The 27,064-nt window shown below is 39.7% G+C and overlaps 2 protein-coding genes across 2 annotated transcripts in view; both read right to left on the reverse strand.

Moving 5' to 3' along the window:
• Positions 1 to 3: 3 nt before the first annotated feature.
• LOC130567634 (mucin-2-like) lies at positions 4 to 7,438 on the reverse strand (the record flags this gene model as incomplete). Its single annotated transcript, XM_057355871.1, has 6 exons — positions 6,096 to 7,438; positions 2,456 to 2,504; positions 2,175 to 2,365; positions 1,530 to 1,591; positions 1,278 to 1,390; positions 4 to 680 (listed from the first exon to the last, which is right to left on the reverse strand). Coding segments are annotated over exons 2-6 (1,086 nt in total), but the record flags the coding sequence as incomplete, so codon positions are not given.
• A 4,312-nt stretch (positions 7,439 to 11,750) lies between these two features.
• The window catches only part of LOC130567635 (uncharacterized), a 59,736-nt gene continuing 44,422 nt past the window's right edge, over positions 11,751 to 27,064 (reverse strand). Inside the window, 2 exon segments of the mRNA XM_057355872.1 lie at positions 11,751 to 14,442; positions 14,554 to 15,756. Coding sequence (XP_057211855.1) covers positions 14,367 to 14,442; positions 14,554 to 15,756 — 1,279 coding nt within the window. The 3' untranslated portion in view covers positions 11,751 to 14,366.

Raw genomic sequence — 27,064 nt, forward strand, 5'->3', positions numbered from 1 at the left:
TTTGCTTGTGGTTGTTTCAGGTGGGCATGTGGTTGTTGCAGGTGTGCTTGTGATTGTTTCAGTTGGGCTTGAGGTTGTTTCAGGTGGGCTTGTGGTTGTTGCAGGTGGGCTTGTGATTGTTGCAGGTGGGCTTGTGGTTGTTTCAAGTGGGCTTGTGGTTGTTGCATTTGGGCTTGTGGTTGTTTCTGGTGGGCTTGTGGTTGTTTCTGGTGGGCTTGAGGTTGTTGCAGGTGGGTTTGTGGTTGTTTCAGGTGGGCTTGTGGTTGTTGTAGGCGGGCTCGTGATTTTTTCTGGTGGGTTTGTGGTTTCAGGTGGGCTTGTGGTTGTTGCAGGTGGGCTTGTGATTGTTGCAGGCGGGCTTGTGGTTGTTTCTGGTGGACTTGTGGTTGTTGATGGTGGGCTTGTGGTTGTTGCAGACGGGCTCGTGATTTTTTCTGGTGGGTTTGTGGTTTCTGGCGGACTTGTGGTTGTTGCAGGTGGGCTTGTGGTTGTTTCTGGTGGACTTGTGGTTGTTGATGGTGGGCTTGTGGTTGTTTCTGGTGGGTTTGTGGTTTCTGGCGGGCTTGTGGTTGTTGCAGGTGGGCTTGTGGTTGTTTCTGGTGGACTTGTGGTTGTTGATGGTGAGGTTAAAGTTGTTGGTTGAGCTGTAGTTTGGCATCTTGGTGTTGTAATGGATGGGTCTGTTGTTTTGGTAGTTGCCAATCAAGAAATAAAAAATTATATTAGTTTTCCACAACATTAAGAAAACCACTCTCTAACAAAACAATGATTTTTTATTTGCTTTATCATGTAAAAGGAAATTGGATTGAAATTTGGTCTTAACTTTACAAACTAAATTGTAAATGTTCAGCTATATTTTTGGCTCCCCTTCCTAGCTGCAATAGGAAAAATGTCATAGAAAACACAGTTTGACATGACGGCAATGGTACACAAACATTGGTTTTAAGATCATGCTTTGGTACAGCAGGGACAAATAATTTTTCTTAAATGTATTCATTTTATAAACACAGTGGCTGTCATTTTAAAACAGTAATGCCATGTGAGCATGAAGTCATCATCACATTCAACTTGTTTGTCAGTAAAATTGCTTATAAACACATCAAGTATCACTTGTATAAGAAACAGACTTTACACAAATGCAAGCAGTAGAATTTGAGTTAATGGAATAAGATTCCAGATAGTCCTTAATATCTCTAATTATTCTGTGTCGCTTCAGTTTGGATTTGTGTTCCACTGTGACTCTACTTTGCATTTATGCTGATGTTTGATTGTCTTACCATTTATGATAATAAAAGATGTAGCAGCTGCCCGAATAATGATTGTAATTTGACTGTTTTCAGGCATGTAGTTGAACACTAAAGTTATTTCTGTGACGACTGTGCCATTATTACTAAAGAAAAAGAGAAAAAAAGAGAACACATTTTAGTTTGATTAATCAATGAAATACTGACAGACAATTCTGCAGAATAATAGCCATATACACTATATATGTAATTCGTAGAAATTCATTATCTTAAAAAAAGACTTACATGAACTGAATATTTGTTAATTCAATGAAAATGCTCATGTTGCTTTTCAAGGCTGTCTCAAACTGTAGAAAAAAGCAGAAAACATTTTATTATCAACAGTGAATTCCACCACAGAACCACTTTATAAAGAAAGAAATGATTGCAAGAAATGACAGAGATTGTTTTAATATCAGAATTAGAAAGAGCTTTATTGCCAACAAGGAATTTGTCTTAGTGACAGAAGCTTCCAGTACATATACAGGTTAAAAAAGTGACAAGGCACAGGTAACAAAATGTTAAAAATAAATATTTGAGAGACAATACACATTTGACAAAAAGGACAATAGACAGTATACTGTATGTACAGATGTGCTATATACAAATGATACTGTGTTATATACAAGTTATGCAGGGGAATGTGGATAGCTGAATATTATATCAACAACATATGTATAATAAATACGAGTATATAGTCGTGTATTGCACATGTTTTTATTGCACCGTAGAACATTTAACTGTTCATGAGCTAGATGGCCTGAGGGAAGAAACTTTTCCTATGTCTGACTGTTACAATACTTTAGCAATCATGTGTTTACTGTATTTTGACATTCATGATAACTACATATTCTCCTTTAAACGTGTTTAAGTGTTTGAAAAACAATTTACCTCAAGTTTGACTCTTTCTGCTCGACTTTTATATGTTTCTGAAGATTGATTGGACAGTTCAGGAACAAACGTTTCATTGGTAGCAAATGTGACAATTACAGTGAAATTGAGACATTGTGAAGTAGTTTCTGTGTTTGTTGTAGTTATTGCTCCTGAAGATGAGACTGTACCATACTGTAAACTTGTAACTGCTGTATAAGATTAATAAGAAAAAAATATATATATATTAAAATATGTTGTGAATGGCAATAGAAAGAATAAAAATCAAGAAATGGACTAACCTGCTAACAGAAACACCATTAGCGCTCCTCGCTGGGTCTTCATGATGTTCTATAGACACACAAGAAAGGATTATTTTTCTGTGTTCTGGACGGTTTTAGTTGGTGTACTAGGCCAACTTGTAATAATTCTAGTAATATGATCATAGTTGATGACATGCATAATTCAAACATTTTTCTATGATTAAAATTACAAAGCATATGCAATGTTAAGTTTTTGATTTGCTAGCTAGACAATTTTTGGAGAAGCCCAAGAAAAATATGTCCCCCTAGGCCTCCTCACCAACCCGGCTTGGCACATAGCAGAAATAAATTTGGGTAACACTTTAGTAAAGGGACCAATTCTCACTATTAACTAGTTGCTTATTAGATACCTATTTTTAGCATATTGGCTGTTTATTAGTACTTATAAAGCACATATTCAACATGACCATATTCTACTTCCCTAATCCTACCTAATACCTAAACCTAACAACTACCTTACTAACTATTAATAAGCAACAAATTAGTAGTTTATTGATGCAAAAGTCATAGTTAATGGTTTATTAATACCGAGAATTGGACCTTAAAATGAAGTGTGACTGAAATTTGTGATGATTTGATCACAACAGGAATAACCTTAGACCTGTTCTTCAAATAAGCATATCTGCTCTTTCTACAGTTAAGAGCAGTGATGTTGTGCTGCAATAATGGTCACATTGTTAATAAAAGAAAATATCAATGTTTCTAACTGCTTAAAAGCTTAAAACATTCAAGAACATTTTAAAAAATAGCTGCAAGCAGCAATTACGGGGTCAAGCCCTACAAGGGCACACAAGGAAATACATGTGGACATTTCTGAAGATTAGTTTCTGCACAGCAGATATGTAAAAGCATAAAGAGCACAATATAATAGCTTATAACTGTTGACCACAAGTTGGCACTGTGAGGGGAACAAGATCTTCCAGTGATAATGCATACCAAGTTTCGTGTAAATACTAGGGCTGTCAAACGATTAATCGCGATTAATTGCATCCAGAATAAAAGTTTGCGTTTACATTTGTATTTAAAAATACAAAAACATACACATAAATTGATATATATATATATATACATTTTTAGGTGAATTATTTATATTTACCAATAATTTAAATTACATATAAATGTTTATTAATTTTTATATTTTATATGTTTCTTAAATATATGCATGTGTATGTGTTTATAAACACAAAGGTAATATGCCTAGTACACAGACATATATTATGTAAACACAAACTTTTATTCTGGATGCGATTAATCGCGATTAATTTAATTTAATTTGACAGCACTAGTAAATACACAAATGTTTCGCAAAGATACAGCCAACTGACCCTTTTGTGTGCTCGACTTGATTTCATTAAGGCTGTATTTGAGAACCATTTGATCAATCAAAAAGCCTTTTTTAACTTTTATTTAGGGGTGTCCCTAGAAGCTATATACAAAATTCAGTGCACATCAGATAGCTTTTGTGGAAAGAGTTTGAAAAAGTATGTTTTTTATATAATTCTATATGACAGACAGGAAGTATAGTGGAATATGAAAACTTTGATATCAATGAACGCGGCTTGAGCCAACAAATATACTAATGTGAATCGAATAACATTATGTTGATTTCCTCGTATGTTACAAGCAGATTAATAAATTTCATTATATCTCTTGACCACTAGGCCTATAACTTTACAGGTCCTCTCAGAACATGACCTTGAAGAACCATACCAAGTTTCGTAGTGATCCACCTTTGCGTTTCTAAAATACTGCATTTTATGACAAAATTTCAATTGGGCGACACCCCCAATGGCAGATTTAGGAAATATTTTGGACATGTCAGATTATCACATTTTGTAAACCCAAGTTTAAAAACACAGGGAAAGGCAGTTAGAACACAGGAAATTGGGTAACACTTTAGTATAGGGAGCAATTCTCACTACTAACTAGTTGCTTATTAGATGCCTATTTTTAGCATATAGGCTGTTTATTAGTACTTATAAAGCACATATTCAACATGATCATATTATACTTCCCTAATCCTACTTAATATCTAAACCTAACAACTTCCTTACTAACTATTAATAAGCAACAAATTAAGAGTTTACTGAGGCAAAAGTCATAGTTAATTGTTTATTAATACCAAGAATTGGACCTTAAAATAAAGTGTGATCGGAAATTGCTTATAACTTTTGACCATTATGTGGTGCTGTCACCAAATTTATATGGGGCTAACAAGATGTGCCAATGATTTTACGAACAAACCTTTGTGTCAATACACAAAGCACACTTAGAAAAGTAAAAAAATATATACACGAGCCAGATAATAATGAATCTGCTTTTGAGTCAAATAAATAACAAATAAATACATTTATTTAGCATTTATAACATGTGAGTTAAAAATAGCTCAATATTTGGCAGGTATTTCGTTAGAATCCCCCTTTTTGTTCATGCAGTTATAACTGCTTTGTAAAGCATTTGTAAACGACTTATTAATCATTAATGAACACATTTATAAATGCTTTATAAAGGGTACCTTAATGTAAAGTGTTATTTGTTTTGCAAAACATCTTTACAAATATAAGATTTTTTTAACACTGAACCTTTGAGCCGATGGTTCTTAAAGAGGTAATTCGGCTCTCCTGTTTTTGCCAAGTGGTTGATATCCTTAGGACAACATCATATTGACCCTGGGACAACATTTAATCAACCAATCAGATTCCAGAAATAAGTTTACAGTTTATTTCAAGTTTAATCTTCCAACCAGGATTAGGTGCTTCAGACCATTGTTTTTCACTTCTCATTTCCCTCTGGTTTTAGGGGTAAGTTATGGTTAGGGTTGGGGTTTGGTGTGGGTTTAGGTTTCATTTATAAAAATGTTGCCCTGAGGACATCAACCACTTGGCAAAATCAGGTCGAGCGAGATAATTCACATTAAAATTCATTCTGTCATCATTCTGTGTTCCGGCTCGTGTGGTTCAAAACAAACAAGAAGATATTTTGAGAAGTTTGAGGTTTTGTGTTAATACAATGGAAGTCAATGGGGTTCCAATGTTGTTTGGTTATCAACGTTCTTCAAAATATCTTTTCTGAAGAGTATATCTCATCTCATCAGTATGTCTTTTCTGTTCTGAAGAGTAAATGATAAAAACAATCTTGGCTGAACTATCCCTTTAAATTGCCTTTCTTACTTCATAGTCTGTTTTGAGCAACACCAATCTTCTTTATACCACCTAACAAAGATTTTTTAGGAACCTTTAGAGACAGAAGGTAATGGCAGGAAAAGCTCTGCTGAGGATGCCACTAGTTGTGAGTTTGGCAAAGTATGAACTCCATAAAGTATGTCACTTTGCAAGTACTGGGATGTATTATCACATCATATAATTCTGTGTTGATGCTGCTCAACTCTATTGAAAAGCCTTGTTTAAACATCACAGAAGCTTAGGAAATCTCTACTTCTTCCCCAAAGGGTTGTGAAGAAATGTAGCCCCAAAACATCCACAGATACTACACTGAACATTAAGAATAAATGTGATGGTAAACCGCAAGTTTCACTGACATCTTTAATGTTCATTTCTTCTAGAAAGCCTGCTTTTGTCATTTGCATTTTAAAATGTTCAAATGAAGTCATTAAACTCACCAGATTTCTGTGTTTAGTCCAAGTCAGATGCTGTCATGGGCACGTTAAGTCCCAATATTCAAAGTGATGCACTCCTCAGATGCCGGATGATTTATTAGGTCTGTTCAGAGTCATGTGACAAATATCTGTTATTCATGTTTTGCATTGTGAGTTCCAGCTTGACCGCAAAATAATGATAGGATCATCATCTTGACAAGTGGTATGGTAACATACCAGCATTCGACTCCTTTAATATGTAGCTTAGCAGGTCTATTCTTTAAAATACAGACTGCAATCGATTTCGTGTGAAATTAAACCTTGCGATTGTGGCGTTATTCCTCTGGAATGGAAATAAATAAAATGCAGTGTATTACAGAAACACAAATTCATTCACGTTTAAATATATATCGGTGTCATCACTGTTCTGCATGACTGATGATGTCGACAGAGATCGCTAATTCTAGACACATGAGATCTTATTTAACAGTCAGTTTTCTTGCCACCCGTACAAGAAAAGTAACTTCAAAAGCATGAGAAGAGTCAGCCCTTTTCTCTAATACTGAATCTTGTCATGGCCAAGGTTACTGAAAGGGCCTCTACACAAAGCATCATACTTTCTTTGTTTAACATGACATTTACTTCACACTGTGACAAAGTGTCAAAGAAGTCATGAGCAACTTTCTACAGATTTGTTTTATGAACGTAATTAAAATATCTTTGAACAGGAATAAAGTTCATAATTGGGATAGGTTTACTTCATCCAGTTCTTTGAAAGATGCACAAACACTGTGTGAAAGTCTTTAGAGATGATTTTGTAACTTTCCTCTTTGGTTGTGGACGGATGTGCATGACCACCCATGATCATGAAGAGTGTGATGTTGACAGCATATCTCTATACCGTAATGGTTGCATTATTATTGCAATAGTTTTTTGTCTTTTCTGTGGTTTGACCTGTTGGACAAGTACACTGTAAAAAAAAATCCCGTAAAAAAACATATAAAGTACTGGCAGAAAATTACCAGTACATTTTCCTTTATTTTACTGACATTTCCATTAATGCTAAAATGCAAATGAATGCAGTGCAAAATGTAAAATACAGGTAAAACCATTCTAAAAATGAACACAGAAAATTCCTTCATATTAATACAGTATATTGTGCCCTATTTTTACTGCTTTTTTTAGAGTGTAGGTCTCAGAATCAATAATCTATGCACGGTACTAAAAGGGTTGGATAAATTCCTACAACATATTGCAATAAAAGTCATCTAACATCCATCTGTAGCCAACATACTGACAAATAAAATTCTTTTTTATCTTTGACTTTCTTACATTTTCAAATAAAAATAGTAATAGATCCAACAGTGTCTTTCACNCCCCCTCCCTTGTTTGTTATTTTTATTGTCGCACCCCAATCCCATTGTTATTTTGTCTTGTCTGCCACTGATTTTGTTTTCCATGTTTTGTCTGTTGTTGTCACTGTCTCAGTCGGTCTTGTCTCGTCCATCTACCCCTTGGTGAGCACCTGGAGGTGCTCATTAAAGGGAGGGCTTTTGTCATGGCTCTGCTTCATTTAGTCATGTCTTTCTTGGTCCTGTAGCAGAGTCATGACAAAGCCTTTGGTTATGTGTGGAGAGAAACATATTATTGTCCTTTTGACAATAATATATGTTCTCTCCAGTGTCTTGTCATTGGCCCCGCTCCTCTCGTTTCCTTGTTATCTTTCCCTGAGTGTTTGATTACCCACACCTGCCCTGTGTCGTTATCCCTCGTTTGTGTTCCCTTTATATACCCTCTTGTTTCATTGTCCTGTGTTCGTTCATTGTATATGGTTCTTGTCTGTGTACTACCCCCGTGCCTAGTGCTGTGTGTTCCTGTTCCTGGTTGTTGTGTGAGTTTAGTTATTGTCAGTTCTTTGTAGTTTTGTTCAGTGTGGTGTTTAGTCCTTGTATTTTAGTTTAGTCTGTCATGGCTCTGCTTCCTTAGTCATGTTTTTCTTGGTCCTGTAGCAGAGCCATGACAAAGTCTTTGGTTATGTGTGGAGAGAAACATATTATTGTCCTTTTGACTATAATATACGTTCTCTCCAGTGTCTTGTCATTGGCCCCATTCCTCTCGTTTCCTCGTTATGTTTCCCTGAGTGTTTAATGTCCCACACCTGTCCCATGTCGTTATCCCTCGTTTGTGTTCCTATATTTACCCTCATGTTTCTTTGTCCTGTGCTCGTGGATTGTATTGTGTATGTGTTCATGCCGTTGCCCATGTTCCTGTGTCCTGTGTTGTGTGAGAACTGTGAGTCTTGTGTTTTTGCTTTAGTTTTATCCTGCCTTGTTTTAGTTTAAGACGTTGTGTCGAGTTCCTTGAGTTTAGTTATTTGTCTTGTTTTCATTTTGCCCCCTCGTGGGAAGTCTTTTGTTTTATATATATATATATCAGTTTCGTTTTCCCCATTGTGGGTGTTTTTGTTTGTGTTTCTGTTAAATAAATATCTGTTAACCCCTTCACTGCCGTTGCCTGCGCTTGGGTTCTTCACCACCACCCGTGACAAGTCAGTTTATGTGCCTGTTCTGTTCTTCCATTCATTATCGTGTTTTGTTCCCCACTGTGGGTTTTTGTTTTGCGTGTTTTTTGTAATATTAAAGTCTTGTTAACCCCTTCACTGCCATTGCCTGCATTTGGGTTCTTCACCACGCCAGCCGTGACAATAATAGCTTATAACTGTTGACCACAAGTTGGCGCTGTCACCAAACTATTGTGAGAGGAACAAGATCTTCCAGTGATAATGCATACGAAGTTTTGTGTAAATACACAAAAGTGTCGCGAAGATACAGCCAAATGACCCTTTGGTGTGCTCGACTTGATTTCATTAAGGTTGTATTTGAGAACCATTTGATCAATCAAAAAGCTTTTTTTATCTTTTATTTAGGGGTGTCCCTAGAAGTTATATACAAAATGCAGTGCAAATCAGACAGCTTTTGTGCAAAGAGTTCGAAAAAGTATGTTTTTTATATAATTCTATATGACAGACAGGAAGTACAGTGGAATATGAAAACTTTGATATCAATGAACGCGGCTTGAGCCAACAAATATACTAATGTGAATCGAATAACATTATGTTGATTTCCTCGTATGTTACAAGCAGATTAATAAATTTCATTATATCTCTTGACCACTAGGCCTATAACTTTACAGGTCCTCTCAGAACATGACCTTGAAGAACCATACCAAGTTTCGTAGTGATCCACCTTTGCGTTTCTAAAATACTGCATTTTACGACAAAATTTCAAGTGGGCGACACCCCCAATGGCAGATTTAGGAAATATTTTGGACATGTCAGATTATCACATTTTGTAAACCCAAGTTTAAAAACACAGGGAAAGGCAGTTAGAGCACAGGAAATTGCTTATAACTTTTGAAGTGAAGTGAAAGTGACCTATTAGTCAGATATGGTGACCCACACCCGAAATGTGACCTCTGCATTTAACCCATCCAGAGAGTAGTGAACACACGTACAGCAAGTGGTGACCACACGTACACCCGGAGCAGTGGGCAGCTATCACTGCAGTGCCCGGGGAGCAAGTAGGGGTCAGGTGCCTTGGTCAAGGGCACATCAGTCGTTACCTGCCGACCCTGAGAATCAAACCGGCAACCTTCTGGTCACGAGTCCGTCTCTCTAACCATTAGGCCACGAAATTGTCACCAAATTTATATGGGGCTAACAAGATGTGCCAATGATGATACGGACAAACCTTTGTGTCAATACACAAAGCACACTCAGAAAAGTAAAAAAATACACGTGCATTTTTCGGCCACTTACCATGGAAATTTTGACATTTGGCCATAGAAATAGAAGAAGCCACTAAATGTTCCGTGTTTCCTACGATTGTTTTATTTGCGCTAAATCACACTACAGGCCAAACCGTAAGGCGAAACCTGGCATGTTTGGTATCGTTGGATTCGGCAAGGATTCCGAAAATCTAAGGTCATGACTCCCACGAAAATCTGTCAACTTTACAGGCTCTTTTAGGGCATGGTGCTCATGACCCATAACGAATTTCATAACGATACACTAATGCGTTCGTAAAATACAGCATTTTGCTACATTATTCAATATGGCCGACACCCAAAATGGCCGACATGAGAAAACTGGATATCGTTCGACTCTGCATGACACCCCGCATCTAACAAGGTCTCTAGATGCTACATACCAAATTTCGTACAAATCGGTGAAAAGCTCTAGGACGAGTTCGAAAAAGTTTCCATATACAATTACAAGGAAGTTATTATACAATAAGAAAAACCAACATAACACCCTACATTCTCCAGTCTGACAGCCTATTCTGCAAACAACATCAAGATAATAATGAATCTGCTTTTGAGTCAAATAAATAACAAATAAATACATTTATTTAGCATTTATAACATGTGAGTTACAATGGCTCAATATTTGGCAGGTATTTTGTTAGAATCCCCCTTTTTGTTCATGCATTTATAACTGCTTTATAAAGCATTTGTAAACGACTTATTAATCATTAATGAACACATTTATAAATGCTTTATAAAGGGTACCTTAATGTAAAGTGTTATTTGTTTTGCAAAACATCTTTACAAATATAAGATTTTTTTAACACTGAACCTTTGTGCCGATGGTTCTTAAAGAGATAATTCGGCTCTCCTGTTTTTGCCAAGTGGTTGATATCCTTAGGACAACATCATATTGACCCTGGGACAACATTTAATCAACCAATCAGATTCCAGAAATAAGTTTACAGTTTATTTCAAGTTTAATCTTCCAACCAGGATTAGGTGCTTCAGACCATTGTTTTTCACTTCTCATTTCCCTCTGGTTTTAGGGGTAAGTTATGGTTAGGGTTGGGGTTTGGTGTGGGTTTAGGTTTTATTTATAAAAATGTTGCCTTGAGGACATCAACAACTTGGCAAAATCAGGTCGAGCGAGATAATTCACATTAAAATTCATTCTGTCATCATTCTGTGTTCCGGCTCGTGTGGTTCAAAACAAACAAGAAGATATTTTGAGAAGTTTGAGGTTTTGTGTTAATACAATGGAAGTCAATGGGGTTCCAATGTTGTTTGGTTATCAACGTTCTTCAAAATATCTTTTCTGAAGAGTATATCTCATCTCATCAGTATGTCTTTTCTGTTCTGAAGAGTAAATGATAAAAACAATCTTGGCTGAACTATCCCTTTAAAATGCCTTTCTTACTTCATAGTCTGTTTTGAGCAACACCAATCTTCTTTATACCACCTAACAAAGATTTTATAGGAACCTTTAGAGACAGAAGGTAATGGCAGGAAAAGCTCAGCTGAGGATGCCACTAGTTGTGAGTTTGGCAAAGTATGAACTCCATAAAGTATGTCACTTTGCAAGAACTGGGATGTATTATCACATCATATAATTCTGTGTTGATGCTGCTCAACTCTATTGAAAAGCCTTGTTTAAACATCACAGAAGCTTAGGAAATCTCTACTTCTTCCCCAAAGGGTTGTGAAGAAATGTAGCCCCAAAACATCCACAGATACTACACTGAACATTAAGAATAAATGTGATGGTAAACCGCAAGTATCACTGACATCTTTAATGTTCATTTCTTCTAGAAAGCCTGCTTTTGTCATTTGCATTTTAAAATGTTCAAATGAAGTCATTAAACTCACCAGATTTCTGTGTTTAGTCCAAGTCAGATGCTGTCATGGGCACGTTAAGTCCCAATATTCAAAGTGATGCACTCCTCAGATGCCGGATGATTTATTAGGTCTGTTCAGAGTCATGTGACAAATATCTGTTATTCATGTTTAGCATTGTGAGTTCCAGCTTGACCGCAAAATAATGATAGGATCATCATCTTGACAAGTGGTATGGTAACATACCAGCATTCGACTCCTTTAATATGTAGCTTAGCAGGTCTATTCTTTAAAATACAGACTGCAATCGATTTCGTGTGAAATTAAACCTTGCGATTGTGGCGTTATTCCACTGGAATGGAAATAAATAAAATGCAGTGTATTACAGAAACACAAATTCATTCACGTTTAAATATATATCGGTGTCATCACTGTTCTGCATGACTGATGATGTCGACAGAGATCGCTAATTCTAGACACATGAGATCTTATTAAACAGACAGTTTTCTTGCCACCCGTACAAGAAAAGTAACTTCAAAAGCATGAGAAGAGTCAGCCCTTTTCTCTAATACTGAATCTTGTCATGGCCAAGGTTACTGAAAGGGCCTCTACACAAAGCATCATACTTTCTTTGTTTAACATGACATTTACTTCACACTGTGACAAAGTGTCAAAGAAGTCATGAGCAACTTTCTACAGATTTGTTTTATGAACGTAATTAAAATATCTTTGAACAGGAATAAAGTTCATAATTGGGATAGGTTTACTTCATCCAGTTCTTTGAAAGATGCACAAACACTGTGTGAAAGTCTTTAGAGAAGATTTTGTAACTTTCCTCTTTGGTTGTGGACGGATGTGCATGACCACCCATGATCATGAAGAGTGTGATGTTGACAGCATATCTCTATACCGTAATGGTTGCATTATTATTGCAATAGTTTTTTGTCTTTTCTGTGGTTTGACCTGTTGGACAAGTACACTGTAAAAAAAAATCCCGTAAAAAAACATATAAAGTACTGGCAGAAAATTACCAGTACATTTTCCTTTATTTTACAGACATTTCCATTAATGCTAAAATGCAAATGAATGCAGTGCAAAATGTAAAATACAGGTAAAACCATTCTAAAAATGAACACAGAAAATTCCTTCATATTAATACAGTATATTGTGCCCTATTTTTACAGCTTTTTTTAGAGTGTAGGTCTCAGAATCAATAATCAATGCACGGTACTAAAAGGGTTGGATAAATTCCTACAACATATTGCAATAAAAGTCATCTAACATCCATCTGTAGCCAACATACTGACAAATAAAATTCTTTTTTATCTTTGACTTTCTTACATTTTCAAATAAAAATAGTAATAGATCCAACAGTGTCTTTCACACACACACACACACACACACACACACACACACACACACACACACACATATATGTACTCTTTTTAAAACTGTTATGAAAAAAGGCACCTACAGTAGTTCTATTTTTTGTTTGTTTTAACTGCTTAGTTACGTGAGACCTGATTGACGTTTAAATTACTGGAATAGCTAATGATGCATTTGGCAACCACAGAAAATGACGGAGGTTAAGTGCATTCTTTATATTCTCTTGCCTCCCGTCTGCTAGCAGAAAGCTTCTGTTTCTGTTGTAATTATTCTCAAAATATTTCTGTCTTTTAGCAACCCCAACAAACTTGAAAAAGCAAAACTGGCTCAACGCAAGCCTGGGACGGGGCTGCATCAGATATGATGTACTGCAAGGAAAACGGGGAGAAATGAACTTTAAAGATGTTTGAAACATAACCTACGCACATACAGTACATGCAACACTTTTACAGAAGCTGAAGTATGTCATTATTACTGTCAAAATACTTTCTTGATTTAAATAGATAGTTCAGTTTTTAATGTTGCTATATAAGATTAATTCTTTTTTTTTTGGTTTATTTTTATATTTTTTACTGCTTTATATTTTGTAAGTTTTTCCAATAGTTTTTAGGTTGATATTTAATTTAATTTCAACAAACAGGAACGTTTTCAAAGTTTGAATTTTAGTAAACTAAAATAACCTTGGTTTGGAACAACTACAAGATGAGTAATTCATGACAAATGTTCATTTTGGGGTAAACTACCCCTTTAAGGTGCAGCTGCATTGGAGAGATTAACTGAATGAAACTGTGGATAAAATGTTATTGTTAATGTCAATATCTGTAGCGGTTTGGATATCCTCACTCTCTAGCGAAGGAGGTTTGATGTTGTAGATGTATTAGTTTAATTCTAGGATTACAGCAACAACATACTTCAGCTTTACAGTTGAGGTATTTCACGGTTCTGTAGGTTTTGATTTCATAATGGTGGCCTGAAACACCAGCGGGTGATTAAAGGTAATGGTTTGAATCTCTGGTGCATGAGGTGGGTTTATAAAAAAAACAACTCTCTCTGAGTATAAAGCTGTATCTGTGTTTTCTCTTGTAGCGGTGTTGATAGACTGTGACGAGTCTGTTGGTATTGAGGATATGCTTTCGTCCATGGTGGTAGTTGCTGCTGATCCTAGATAATTGAGCTCTGTTGAGCCGCTGTGTCCAGGAGCTAGAGGGGTAGTCACTGGGGAATGAACTAAACTGGCATTTCTCATGGTTGTGAGAACAAAAGGTGAATCTAACGAGGCGTCTGTAGATATCTGACTTTCTTGAGTGGTGGAAGATGTTTCTGTAGATTGTGTTGATGATGCTTGCTGTGAAAAAAATATGACACCCTGTGAAAAAATGTTAGAATGTAAGGTGAGGTGAGCATATTTTTATCATTGAGATAGTGTGTGTCCATATAAATGTGTGAATAACGGTACCTGAGTTTGTTGAGAAGGCACAGCTGTAGTTGATGTTGTTGTAGGATGTTGTGGGCTCTGTGAAAAAGATGTTTGGACGAAGAGCTCTTCACTGGTGAGAAGAAAAGCAGGTGTAGTTTTAGGCTGTGATGAGGCGGTTGATGGTGTTTCAGACTGTGATGAGACGGTTGATGCTGTTTCAGACTGTGATGAGGCGGTTGATGCTGTTTCAGACTGTGATGAGACGGTTGATGTTGTTTCAGACTGTGATGAGGCGGTTGATGCTGTTTCAGACTGTGATGAGACGATTGATGCTGTTTCAGGCTGTGATGAGACGGTTGATGCTGTTTCAGACTGTGATGAGACGATTGATGCTGTTTCAGACTGTGATGAGACGGTTGATGCTGTTTCAGACTGTGATGAGACGGTTGATGCTGTTTCAGACTGTGATGAGACGGTTGATGCTGTTTCAGACTGTGATGAGGCGGTTGATGCTGTTTCAGACTGTGATGAGGCGGTTGATGCTGTTTCAGACTGTGATGAGGCGGTTGATGCTGTTTCAGACTGTGATGAGGCGGTTGATGCTGTTTCAGACTGTGATGAGGCGGTTGATGCTGTTTCAGACTGTGATGAGGCGGTTGATGCTGTTTCAGACTGTGATGAGGCGGTTGATGCTGTTTCAGACTGTGATGAGGCGGTTGATGCTGTTTCAGACTGTGATGAGGCGGTTGATGCTGTTTCAGACTGTGATGAGGCGGTTGATGCTGTTTCAGACTGTGATGAGGCGGTTGATGCTGTTTCAGACTGTGATGAGGCGGTTGATGCTGTTTCAGACTGTGATGAGGCGGTTGATGCTGTTTCAGACTGTGATGAGGCGGTTGATGCTGTTTCAGACTGTGATGAGGCGGTTGATGCTGTTTCAGACTGTGATGAGGCGGTTGATGCTGTTTCAGACTGTGATGAGGCGGTTGATGCTGTTTCAGACTGTGATGAGGCGGTTGATGCTGTTTCAGACTGTGATGAGGCGGTTGATGCTGTTTCAGACTGTGATGAGGCGGTTGATGCTGTTTCAGACTGTGATGAGGCGGTTGATGCTGTTTCAGACTGTGATGAGGCGGTTGATGCTGTTTCAGACTGTGATGAGGCGGGTGATGCTGTTTCAGACTGTGATGAGGCGGTTGATGTTGTTTCAGACTGTGATGAGGCGGTTGATGCTGTTTCAGACTGTGATGAGACGATTGATGCTGTTTCAGACTGTGATGATTCAGTTAATTCTGTTTCAGGCTGTGTTAGGACAGTTGATGCTGTTTTGCCATCTCTAGATGTGATGGAGCCTACAGTATGTGTTTCAGGCATTGTTACGTCTCCGGCAGATTCTTGTCCATTTACAGACTGTAGGATCGCTGTGGTCGGAGAGTTAGAAGTGTTGTGAGCAGCAGAGGGGAATGAAACAGCTATGGGAAGAGTTGAGGGAGATCCATCTACAGACTGAACTGGATATTGGGCAGAGGTTGAGGGAGTAGTGGTTTGGCAGTGAACTGGAAAAAATAAATAATGACAGATTGCTGCAAAATATAAACAGAAATAAAGAATTAGAAGAATCCCCTTTCTCTGTCCGTGTGTGTGTGAGATGATATCTCAATTGCATCTGTGTCACTGACAGTCAGTGTGAGAATGAAATCAGATGTTTGGCTGCTGGTGTACATGAAAACAGACACAAGAGTTAACAAATGTATGTGCATAATTACTGTTGGATGACTTAGCTTACCCCAAAAGAGCAAGAGGGCAACGTTACAGCCCATGTTCATCTGTACCATCAGCACACTACAGCATATCTGCAGGAGAGAGTGATTTAAAGAAATAGTTCATACAACACTGAAAATCCTTTCATCATTTAATCGCCCCACGTCATTTCAAACCTCTATGACTTTCTTCTGCAGAACACAAAAGAATATATTTTGCAGAACCCAGAGAACTATGGCTGTTGAAAATAATATTTTTTTGCATTGAGATGCCTATGTGAACAATTACTGCAACGATGCATAAAAACAAATAATCAGTTATAAATAAATGCAATTAAATGGTTGCCAATAGTTATTGTTCTTATTGTAAATAAAGCGTTCTTATTTATGTCTTTTTGAAAAGTTTGCTTTTAAAATCATCTTTAAGACTGTAATTTCAGCACAAACGACTGGCTCTTGCATGCATGTCTCTCTCTCTCTCAACAAGGTGAGTGCATTGTTATATATTTCTAGTGTTGAAGATGTAAAGCACTCAGTTGCCTTTTGTGTTCCACTGAAAAAAGGGTCATGTACAGTACAGGTTTAGAACCATATGAGGGTGAAGAAATGATGACAGAAATGTTATATTACAGTTCCCGTTTCTTACAGATGGCATGCAACACTCCAAACATATGAATGGCTTTAACACACTTCAGCAGTATCTGATCAACTGCTGCTGGCACCGTAATTGAAAACGTAGACAAACATATCTTGTGAACTACTATAAAATCTTGAAAATGTATAATAGCTGACACAAAAGAATTACAATGACTTCATACAGAAATGTGCAGGTCATAGAGCTCCCGTGTCATGTTACATTACATCATTTTGATGTTAGAAATGACCAGAGTTACACAGAGAAAAGCTCTTAGACTTAGACAAATAAATCAACTGGTCGACTGACATTTTGTTTTCAGGGAAAAATTTAAATGTATCTTAATTTCAGTCACCTTCAACATTTCTCACATTATGACACTTTATTGCCTACAGTTTAGAAAATGGTCATAAAAAACGACAAGAACTCTGTGTTAAACTGTGTTAGAACAAATGAATCTTTATAATGTCAGATGACTTTAACAGAAAGGTAGTCTATGTAATGATTAGGTTGAATAGCTGTCAGCTGTTACATTTAAGTACACAATTAGATAATACTAATTTAGGGCAACCAATTACCAAGCAATGTTAAGTTTTCTTCAGTCTGTGGTGTAAAACGGTCGCATTAGCAATTACAGGAAAAAAACACAAAACATGGTGAGGTCAACGTGTCTGAATAATTTTTGGTCCCAAATTTCTATTAGTTTTACTGGTAGTCCACTGTGTGACATTTGTTTTGGGTATAATATGTCACAGTTTATTTTATTTTGCTATCCTCACTTACATACACTTAACAAAATTATAAACGCAACACTTTTGTTTTTGCCCCCATTTTTCATGAGCTGAACTCAAAGATCTAAGACTTTTTCTATGTAAACAAAAGGCCTATTTCTCTCAAATATTGTTCACAAATCTGTCTAAATCTGTGTTAGTGAGCACTTCTCCTTTGCCGAGAAAATCCATCCACCTCACAGGTGTGGCATATCAAGATGCTGATTAGATGCATCATTATTGCACAGGTGTGCATTAGGCTGGCCACAATAAAAGGCCACTCTAAAATCAGGCCTTTTGTGTACATAGAAAAAGTCTTAGATCTTTGAATTCAGCTCATGAAAAATGGGGGCAAAAACAAAAGTGTTGCATTTATAATTTTGTTCAGTGTAAATGAACTACAGCATTCTGCACCCACTTGCAAAAAATATCAAAAATTATATTTTTGGTTTGACAGTAGCTTCTGAAAGCCAGTATTATATTTGATAAGATATTGTTTCCCATAAAACACTTTAATCAAAGTGAATTACAGTAGAGTGCACATAATCTATACACTTTTCTTTGATCGGTATTGGTGTATGGGATGGACTCCGTGAATTTCGCATTGCTAATGTAACGCTCTACCAATCTGGCTACAGTGAAAGCACTGACTGAATGTCAACATCACTGTGCAGATGCTGAAAGAATGCTGCAAAGAACCTGCAGAACCTTGAGAATGTTCCTGATGAACTCAAGAAGAACCATCACAAAATGCACAAACACTCATTGATTGTTGACAAAGCTACACACCAACACAAGAACCAAGCACATGTAAACACGTAATCAGAACCATTGTGTAAATTATTGATATTGTTCTCTGTGGAATATGTGTAAACATCAGTTATGTGGCAAAAACTCAACAATGGCAGTGCTACATCAAAAATCAATGCAATGCAACGCACAGTGTTTAAACAGTTAGAAAAAAACCACACGAAGGTAAAAATGTCTACATATCATATTTAATAATTTTTTTTGCAACAGTTGCTGAAGATCTGCAACCTCTTCAGACATGACTATGATATTAACATAAAAATTTAAGTTTTGTGATAGCTTGTCTTGTTTGCAAAAAACCCCATTTGGTCTGCTGCACACACAGAAGCTGCTGAAGAGATCGTAGCTGTGCTACATTAGCTCTATATCATGGCTATTGACCCACCAGCATTCAGGACCTATCTAAGAAAATCAATTCTAGAGCGCATGCAGCCCCCTTTTCAAAGTTTATCATGACGTTCTGGCATATTAACAATAGAGTGTTTGAGCAAATGTTCCTCACACTGTTTTGTGTGCCAATGCACCGACCATCTTATATGGGACATAATATCTTTAAAAACAACAACAACATTAATGCATGTTAATGTTAATACTAATAATAGTATTGGTATGAGACTGATTCCAAAGACAACATCTTGATCGTAATCACCCGTCCGGAAGAGGGAATAGAAATGCTTAAAACAGTACTTACGACATCAGAAGAGAACTTGTCTGGCCTGATTAGAGCGATGGAAATGATCCAGTCCTGCAGAGTGAAGATCCTGAGGATAAAATACAAGACATGTCTAAAGAACTCTACCGTCCATTCATCAAAATAACATTAAAGCAATAAAGCAAATTACCCTGAATGTTTGATTCGTTTTTGAAGACCTTATCGATTTCTAAGCGCAAACATCTGAAGCAACAGAAACATGGAGAGGAACCTGTTTGGTGAGAAATTCCTTGCGGTGAAACCTGTCATGCAAATAGTTTACGTGCTAGTCATGTGTTTTTATTATCGCAATCCAAATGTTCCATAATTAAATACCGCATAAAAACATACAGAGATGGTTATTCCTGTTTCTAAACCCTTTGTGTAACATCAAATTATAGGGTGTAGGCAGGACTATTTATCACACCGGGACATTTTCACACGGCCTATATTTATCAGAAAAGTTTTTAACTGGTTTCAAAGATCAAGTTTAAAATGTAATACGGCTATTTCTGGAATTCCAGGCTCCAAACGAAGCTTTCAATAACATAATATGCTCACGAACAAAATAAAACATGCTGGCATACACGAGAGTTGAAATAACTGCAGTAAACGTCACGGCAGATCATGCTGTCATGTATTTTAAATGTTGAGATTTTTTGCGAGACATCATTTACAGTTTTTATATGTAACTTTGCTTCTTCATGAATCATTTTACTTTTAAAATTTAGTAGAAAAGCTAATTATGATTTCCCATGGACTGCTTTTAGTGTCAAATGAGTGCGCGCGTGCGCCACCCAGTTGCGTTCCTACTTCCGGTGTTGTGTAAAATTCAGTTCCTGTGAAAAAAAAATTCAGTATTGTGAATATTCATAGTTTGTTCCGTGGTGGGCGTGGCCTTTTGGACTACGAACAAGCGAATGGAATATAATGTTGTCGTCTGTTCTTCAGCTTCAGGTTGGCATCCAGCTAGAGCTGGGGATTATACGGAAGGGCAGACAGAGAGTAATTAGCTCCAGTTTATGAATGTTTAGTGTTATTTGAATTTGATCTTTTACTTTTAAAGTCCAGGGACAGAATGCATTCTGTAAAGTCTGATAAAAAGATTTTTGAATCTAGATTTAGGTGATTACTTACTAGTCAAATCTATTATATTCGCTTGTTCGTAGTTCAAAAGGCCACGCCCACCACCGAAAGAACTATGAAATGTCACACTAATCCCGCCCACTGGAACAGTTTTTCAGAGGAACTGAACATCACAAAACACGGGCACCTCATTGGAACATCGGCCAAAGGCGAAATTTACCAGAATAAAGTTTTTAGATGTATGTGTCTTGAGATGGTATTGTGTCGGATTGTGTCTCCCTGCTACATTACAGCAGCTTCTAAAGTATTGCATTCTTGCAAAACTTGAAACTTGACAGCCAGGTTTCAACTCTTACGAAAATTAATCATGGCTTATTATTACAGCCATGAGAACTAGTATGCAAGATAACTGCTTTCCTGTGGCTCAGTGGTTAGAGAATGGAGCTAGCAACGCCAAGGTCATGGGTTCGATCCCAGGGGATTGCACATAGTCAGAAACAAATGTATAATACAATACAATAACAAGTATAAAAAAACATATACCTAGACAATTCAGCAACTATAAATGTTTCATTATAATGTGGACAGAGAAAATGATTTACACGTTCCAAGAAAACGTCTCGGGTTACTTGGCTGAAACCCTGTTCCCTTAAAAAGCGGGAACGAGATGCAGTGTTTCAAAACGCTACGAGAACATTCTTTGTTTGACCGGTTGTGAAGCACGTGTGCCAAACATGCCAAAAATTGGCCTAAATAACCTCAGAGGCTGAGGTCTAAAAATACGGGTGAAAATGGACATATCCTCAGGTTCAAACTTTGTCTGAAAGGACGTCCGAGCACGCCCACACTGCAGCATTGAGGCGCAGAATCTCGTTCCCGCTTTTTAAGGGAACAGGGTTACAGCCAAGTAACCCGAGAAGTTCCCTATCAAAAGTGACTCTCGATGCTGAGTTTCAAAACGCTATGGGAACGAGAATACCAATGCAGCCGCACTGGAAGTGTCTGGACCCCCAAGGTTGTGTGGTGTGTATAGCACTGAAGAGGCCTCAAACACGACTCTGGGATATTGACTCCAGGACACGTGAGCCCGGAGTAGAGTGGACATACAGGCTATAGAATCTGACAAATGTGTGCGGAGAGGACCAGCCTGCCAAATCACACACTTGCTGCAAGGGGGCACCTCTTGCTAAAGCCATAGAGGATGCAAACCCCCTGGTTGAATGAGCCCTAACTACTAGAGGCGAAGCTTGACCACGCACCTCGTAGGCCAGGGCAATAGCGTCCCTCACCCAATGTGACATAGTTTGTCTAGTAGCGGCCGCCCCTGTGTTGCGGCCCACATAGCATATGAAAAGCTGCTCCGACTAAAGCCACTGGCTGGTGCGGTGGATGTAGTTCTGAAGAGCACGTACTGGACACAGTAAGTGAAGCCTTTCCTGCTCCGATGTCGTGAACAGCGGAAGGCAGAAGGCCTCAAGAACCACCGGATGGTTTTTGAGTTAATGGGTGTTTTCCCACAGAAACTCCACCAATCAGAGCATGGCAAGCCGAAATGGCGGCCACATGAAATCTGAGTACCAGGGCTTGTCCCTGAGGAAAGTTTTTCTTGCAGAAACTGCAGCACTGAAACAATCTGGCAGTGAACTGGGTCTGTATGGTGTGTCCTACACCACCTTTAGAAAACACGCAATCTGATGCCATAAATTCTTCTAGTGGAGGGAGCCCTAGCACTTAAAATGGTCTCCACTACATAGGCTGTAAGGCCAGCCTCTCTTAGTTGCTCCCCTAAAGTCAGAAACCGAGGTCTGAACCACATAAAAAGGGAACGAAGCCCCTGGCGCGTAACCTGTATTTGCCTCTGGGGATTGGCCCTTGGATGAAATCCCCTGGCTCTGAGCTACAACTGAAAGGGTCTCATATGCAGGAGAGCCAAGGGTATCACCATGGATGCAGCCGCCATGAGACCTAGAACTCTTTGAAAGTGATGATTTGTAACTTTCTGGCCTAGCCTGATGTTTCTTAGGGTGTTTTGAATGGATTCGACACGTGCAAGGGACAACTGTGCCCACATCGTGACCGAGTCCCATACAACTCCCACATACGTTGTATTCTGCGCAGGAGAGAGTTGTGTCGAACCGACAGATTGGGGTTCGTCTTGAGAACCTATCATCTTCTGAGTATTTTGAAAAGGCCAATGAAAATTGGCGAATGAAATTTGCATGCCGGACTCCTTCCCGGATGTCCGGGTATAAGAGGGAAGCCGGCGTGCTCATTCATTCACCGTTTGTTCTTCAGAGCCTACGCATCTGATGAGAGACACAGTGATCTTCAGTGATCAATATTCTGCTGGAATCTATGACGTGGTGCAGCGGACAGTCCCTTCCTGCAGTGACTCTCCCCTGGGCGTCTCGGCAATTCCGGAGGTGTTTGAGCAAATTTCATTTTCTAAAAGAGCAAATTTCTCCAGCGTGGCTTCTCCCACTGTTCTCATGGGTGCAACACACTCATCGAGGAGGGGGACGGACACGATGCCTGCTTCCAGTATGCTGAGGCAGACGTTGTGGATGCGTCCTGCCCGCACTGCGGGCGGTGACAATTCAGACGTTGCGTCACGGGTGGCTGTGTTCCCACGGGACTCAGCCACCACCTCTTTGCTCCCCGTTCCGTGGTGGTAGGACTACGGCCCTACAATCCACTACGGCTAGCAGAGAGGGTGATATGAGAATTACTGTGAGCGATAATCCACCAGCCACTGGCTCACGGACCGTTCGCAACTCGTCTCGCTCGTCTGATCGTCCCACCATCTGAGACGGTCCCACCGTCTTACTCCTCAATCACGTATTCGGACACGATGCTTGAAGATGAGGTCTTGCAGCATCGGGGGGGGGGTGACGTACTGCCATCCGACTCTGATGATTCCTTGGGCTCACTCCCTCGGGGGGTCGAGCCCAGTAAGAAGCGGGCGTCGAAATGTCAGCCATGCTTTCCCGGGCCGCCATGAGTGTTAGGTTGCAGTTCACGCACTGCCTCTCCCAGCGCTCGCGGCTGGCTACATGGAGCCTTGGGTCTGAGCACGGCTCCAAGCCGCGCCCGCCCCCAGTGCCGTGTTTACCGGAAGTGCATGAGGAACTTAGTAAGACCTGGAAAAGCCCCCTTTCCAGCACGTTTCACGTCAAACAAAGTTCCGTCACCCTCTCTTCCCTTGAGGTTGATACAGCTAGAGGATACGTCGATGTCCCCCAGGTGGACTGTGCCGCCACGGTGCACCCGTGCCCGTAGGCAGCAGCTACCTGGGGGGGGCTCGACCTAGACTCCCGTCCAAAGCATGTGCGGTCTCGGCATCTCTGGTGTCGAGAGCTTACATTGCGATGGACCAAGCTGTCTCCTTTCTCCACGCTATGGCTCCTGCCAGGCCAGGGCATTGAGAGAGCTCCACGGGGGTAAGACCGACCCAGCTCTCATGCAGGAACTCCGTGCCGCCACCGACCTCGCTCTACGGGAGACCAAGGTGACCATGCGGGCCCTGGGTCGGACGATGTCCACACTTATGGTCCATGAGAAACTCCTCTGGCCGAACCTTGCGCAGATGAGTACGCCGAGAAGGTCCGCTTTCTCGACGCACCCGTCTCGCAAGGAGGGGGCTGGTTGGTGTTACTGTCGAGCCACAGTTCTCGACAGTAAAGAATCAGTCCTCCCGTGCCGCGACTCGGCTGCCTCGGCTGTCGTGTCCCGTGCACCGTCTGCTTCCCAGCAGCCCTGGTCCTCTTCAACGCCCTCCAGTTCTGGCGCCCCCTCCACTCAGGCGGCCCCCTGGAGGAGACAGCGAGGAGGAAACCATTGCCCCATCAGCAGCGGCGGAAGTCGCCCTCATGGGAAGACCTCAGGGAGATTGAGGCTACCATTGGGCCCGACCCCAGCAACATCGCTGGGAAATCGGATAGGGACGGATCCTGCCCCGTCTCACCATCTGCTGGGCCCCTCCGGGGGGCTAGCGCCCACTTACTCTCAAAAGAGAGTCTCCTCTCTCTCTGGGTTATCACAGCCGCTCCACCCTCGGCACGAGATCAGTGTTGAACTGCCTGAAGCTTTCAGGCAGTCAGCGGTCCCCCTGAAACAATTTCAGAGGCTCCTGGGATACAGGGCATCCTCGGCGGGGGTGGTCCCCCTCGGGTCGATGCACATGACCGCTCCAACACTGGCTACAGAGTCAGGTTCCTTGGAGAGCGTGGCACACCGGCAGCAGGCGTAGGGTCATCACGCTTTTCTGCCGACGCACCCTAACCCCTTGGTCTTCCATGACCTTCTTGCGGACAAGGGTCCCCTTAGGGCAGGGGCCAGGCACATCGTGGTGCGACAAATTCCTCCCTGCAGGGTTGGGGTGCCGTGTGCAACGGGCACGCAGTGTCGGGGTGGTGGAAGGGCCCCCGCCTGCGTTGGCATATCAACTGCCTAGAGTTGTTGGCTGTGCTACTTGCACTGAGGAGGCTACTACCTCTTGTGCATGGACAAGCACGTGCGGGTGAGCAGGTATGAGAGAGAGACAAAATTTTACTTAATCGCTAATAAAGCAGGCTGTCCTTATCAACGTACAAAATGAAAACAAACACTCGACTCTACATATGGTTATCATATTTATATTATTTATTTCACTTGTTCTTGTTTAGAAAATTAAGCATACAATCGCGTTAAGGAAATATGCGCTCAGACGCAGCCGGCACGCACACACACAACACTGCGGGTGAACATTTAAGTTGTTAACGCGCTTTGTGTTTTCTGTCCACCAATGAATAAAATCATCTCATGATGTCCTGAAACAAAGTTATTAGTGACAGATTAGAGCAGTCGATGGAAAGAGGTGAGTGAGGCCAACCGTCAAGGTGCAGTTTAAAGCTGTGAACAGCGCCGCAGGAGACTGATGCACATTTACATTATGTATTATTGTATGATCAACATTATATATTTATATGTAATTCTTTCAGTATCTCTGTTAAAAATGTATATTACAAATCAATCTGTTATTTTAAGTAATGATGCTGTTAAAAATATTTTTGTAGACTTTTCAAGTTTTGTTTTTCTATATTATCTAATGGTCTGTTAATGGTGGAGGCCTCATGGTTTAGGTAAATTATCACACTGCATGAATAAATGATTATGTGTGTGAGGAGGAAATAGAATTAGCTGGTTGTAATAGTTATTTCTATAGTCTTTGTGTAAAATGTCAACAAAATGTTTGAATTGAGAGGTTTGGACTTTTTTCACTGAAATAAATAAAGTACCGAAAAAAGGTACCGTTTGGTACCGGCACCGAATTCCAGGTACCGTTTTGGTACCGGTACAGGCTAAAAAGTGAACGGTACCCAACCCTACTGATTGCCCAACGAGTTAAGCCAAATGATGTTGAGAATTGTAAAAAACTTAAAGAAAATTAACAGCTATTTATCCTGCTTTGGTGAATGCAAATGTAATGTAAGATGACAAGTTGACGGAATCATTGTACACAGTATGTTACAATTGTACACTTAACAAAAAAATCATGTATCTTTGGTTGCAGAGGGGCATTTCAATATTGAAGAATATAACTAAAAATGTACTCGACTGCAAGCGGCTAATCTCACCAATCGGTCTGAGCATGAGGTCGAACAAACCTAATGTCATGTCTCGATGCATCCGTACGATTTTCAGATAAGATCACTCGTGACATGCATGGGAGCTCACACGCACCTCCAGACCCTCAGAAGAATTCGCTCAAAGCTCAAATGATATGTGTATTTGAGACATTAGGCTTGTTCGAGTTGACCCATACTAGCCTGCCACTGACTGGCGAGATCAGCTGGTTGCAGGCGGAGGAGGAGTAAAATGACGGCCATCAGGTCAGACACTTCGTGCTTCTCGTAGGGGGCAGAACCTACAGCAGACCACAGGATATTCATTTCTTTATCACGGATTAAGTGAATATGATAGGAATACCTTAAAATTATAAATTAATTTTGCATTAAGATCAGTACAATAAACATAAAATGTGATACAAAATTCAAATTTGTGAGTATAATCGTAACTGAGTGTTTCAGAATAAACATGCAACACATACACGTGAACATTCTGGCCAATGAGAAGAAAGTGTATCGTCATCAAGGCTTTCGCAGCAGATTTTGAGCAACTGCAGCGCCTGACCTAGGCGGGTGGTCTCGTTTTGCTCTTGCGGTACTTTAATGGCACACGTGATCTTAAGGCGGCTGCAGCGCCGATCAAAGTCGGACAAATTGTCTAAACAGAATGCCTTGCTGTTGTCAGGTTGTTCTTTTTCGATGTAAACGAATTGAATCCAAGTTTTGGGCCTGTGGAGCAGGTATATGGAGTGTCATAGCGTGCTTTACCCTCCAAATCTCTGCACCAGTCACGTGACTGAAAACGCGCTGCAGCAACGACAAACTACCGCGAGAGGGATTCAAAGGGCAGGAGTCAAAAATGAGCTTATAGATGCATAAATACTACTACATTTACATGAAGACAATTATAAGAATAATCAACAAATTATAAAATATTGTGATGTGGGTAGTTGACCAGTAATAATTATGACCATGTGTCCTATGATGTGACAGCAACAATTTTGAAAATAAACCGTTTATAAATTATTTGATATTATTAATATTAATTTTATCATGTTAAATAACAATGAAGACAAATCTCTCTTATGTTTTTCTTTCTAAATTTTGCTGTCACACCACAGGGCACACTTACACATTTATTGTGAACTACCCATGTACAATTCGATCAAGTCTACAGTGTTAAATAGATCAAC

The sequence above is a fragment of the Triplophysa rosa genome, linkage group LG17 (assembly GCF_024868665.1).
Source record: "Triplophysa rosa linkage group LG17, Trosa_1v2, whole genome shotgun sequence".
NCBI classification, from domain to species: domain Eukaryota; kingdom Metazoa; phylum Chordata; class Actinopteri; order Cypriniformes; family Nemacheilidae; genus Triplophysa; species Triplophysa rosa.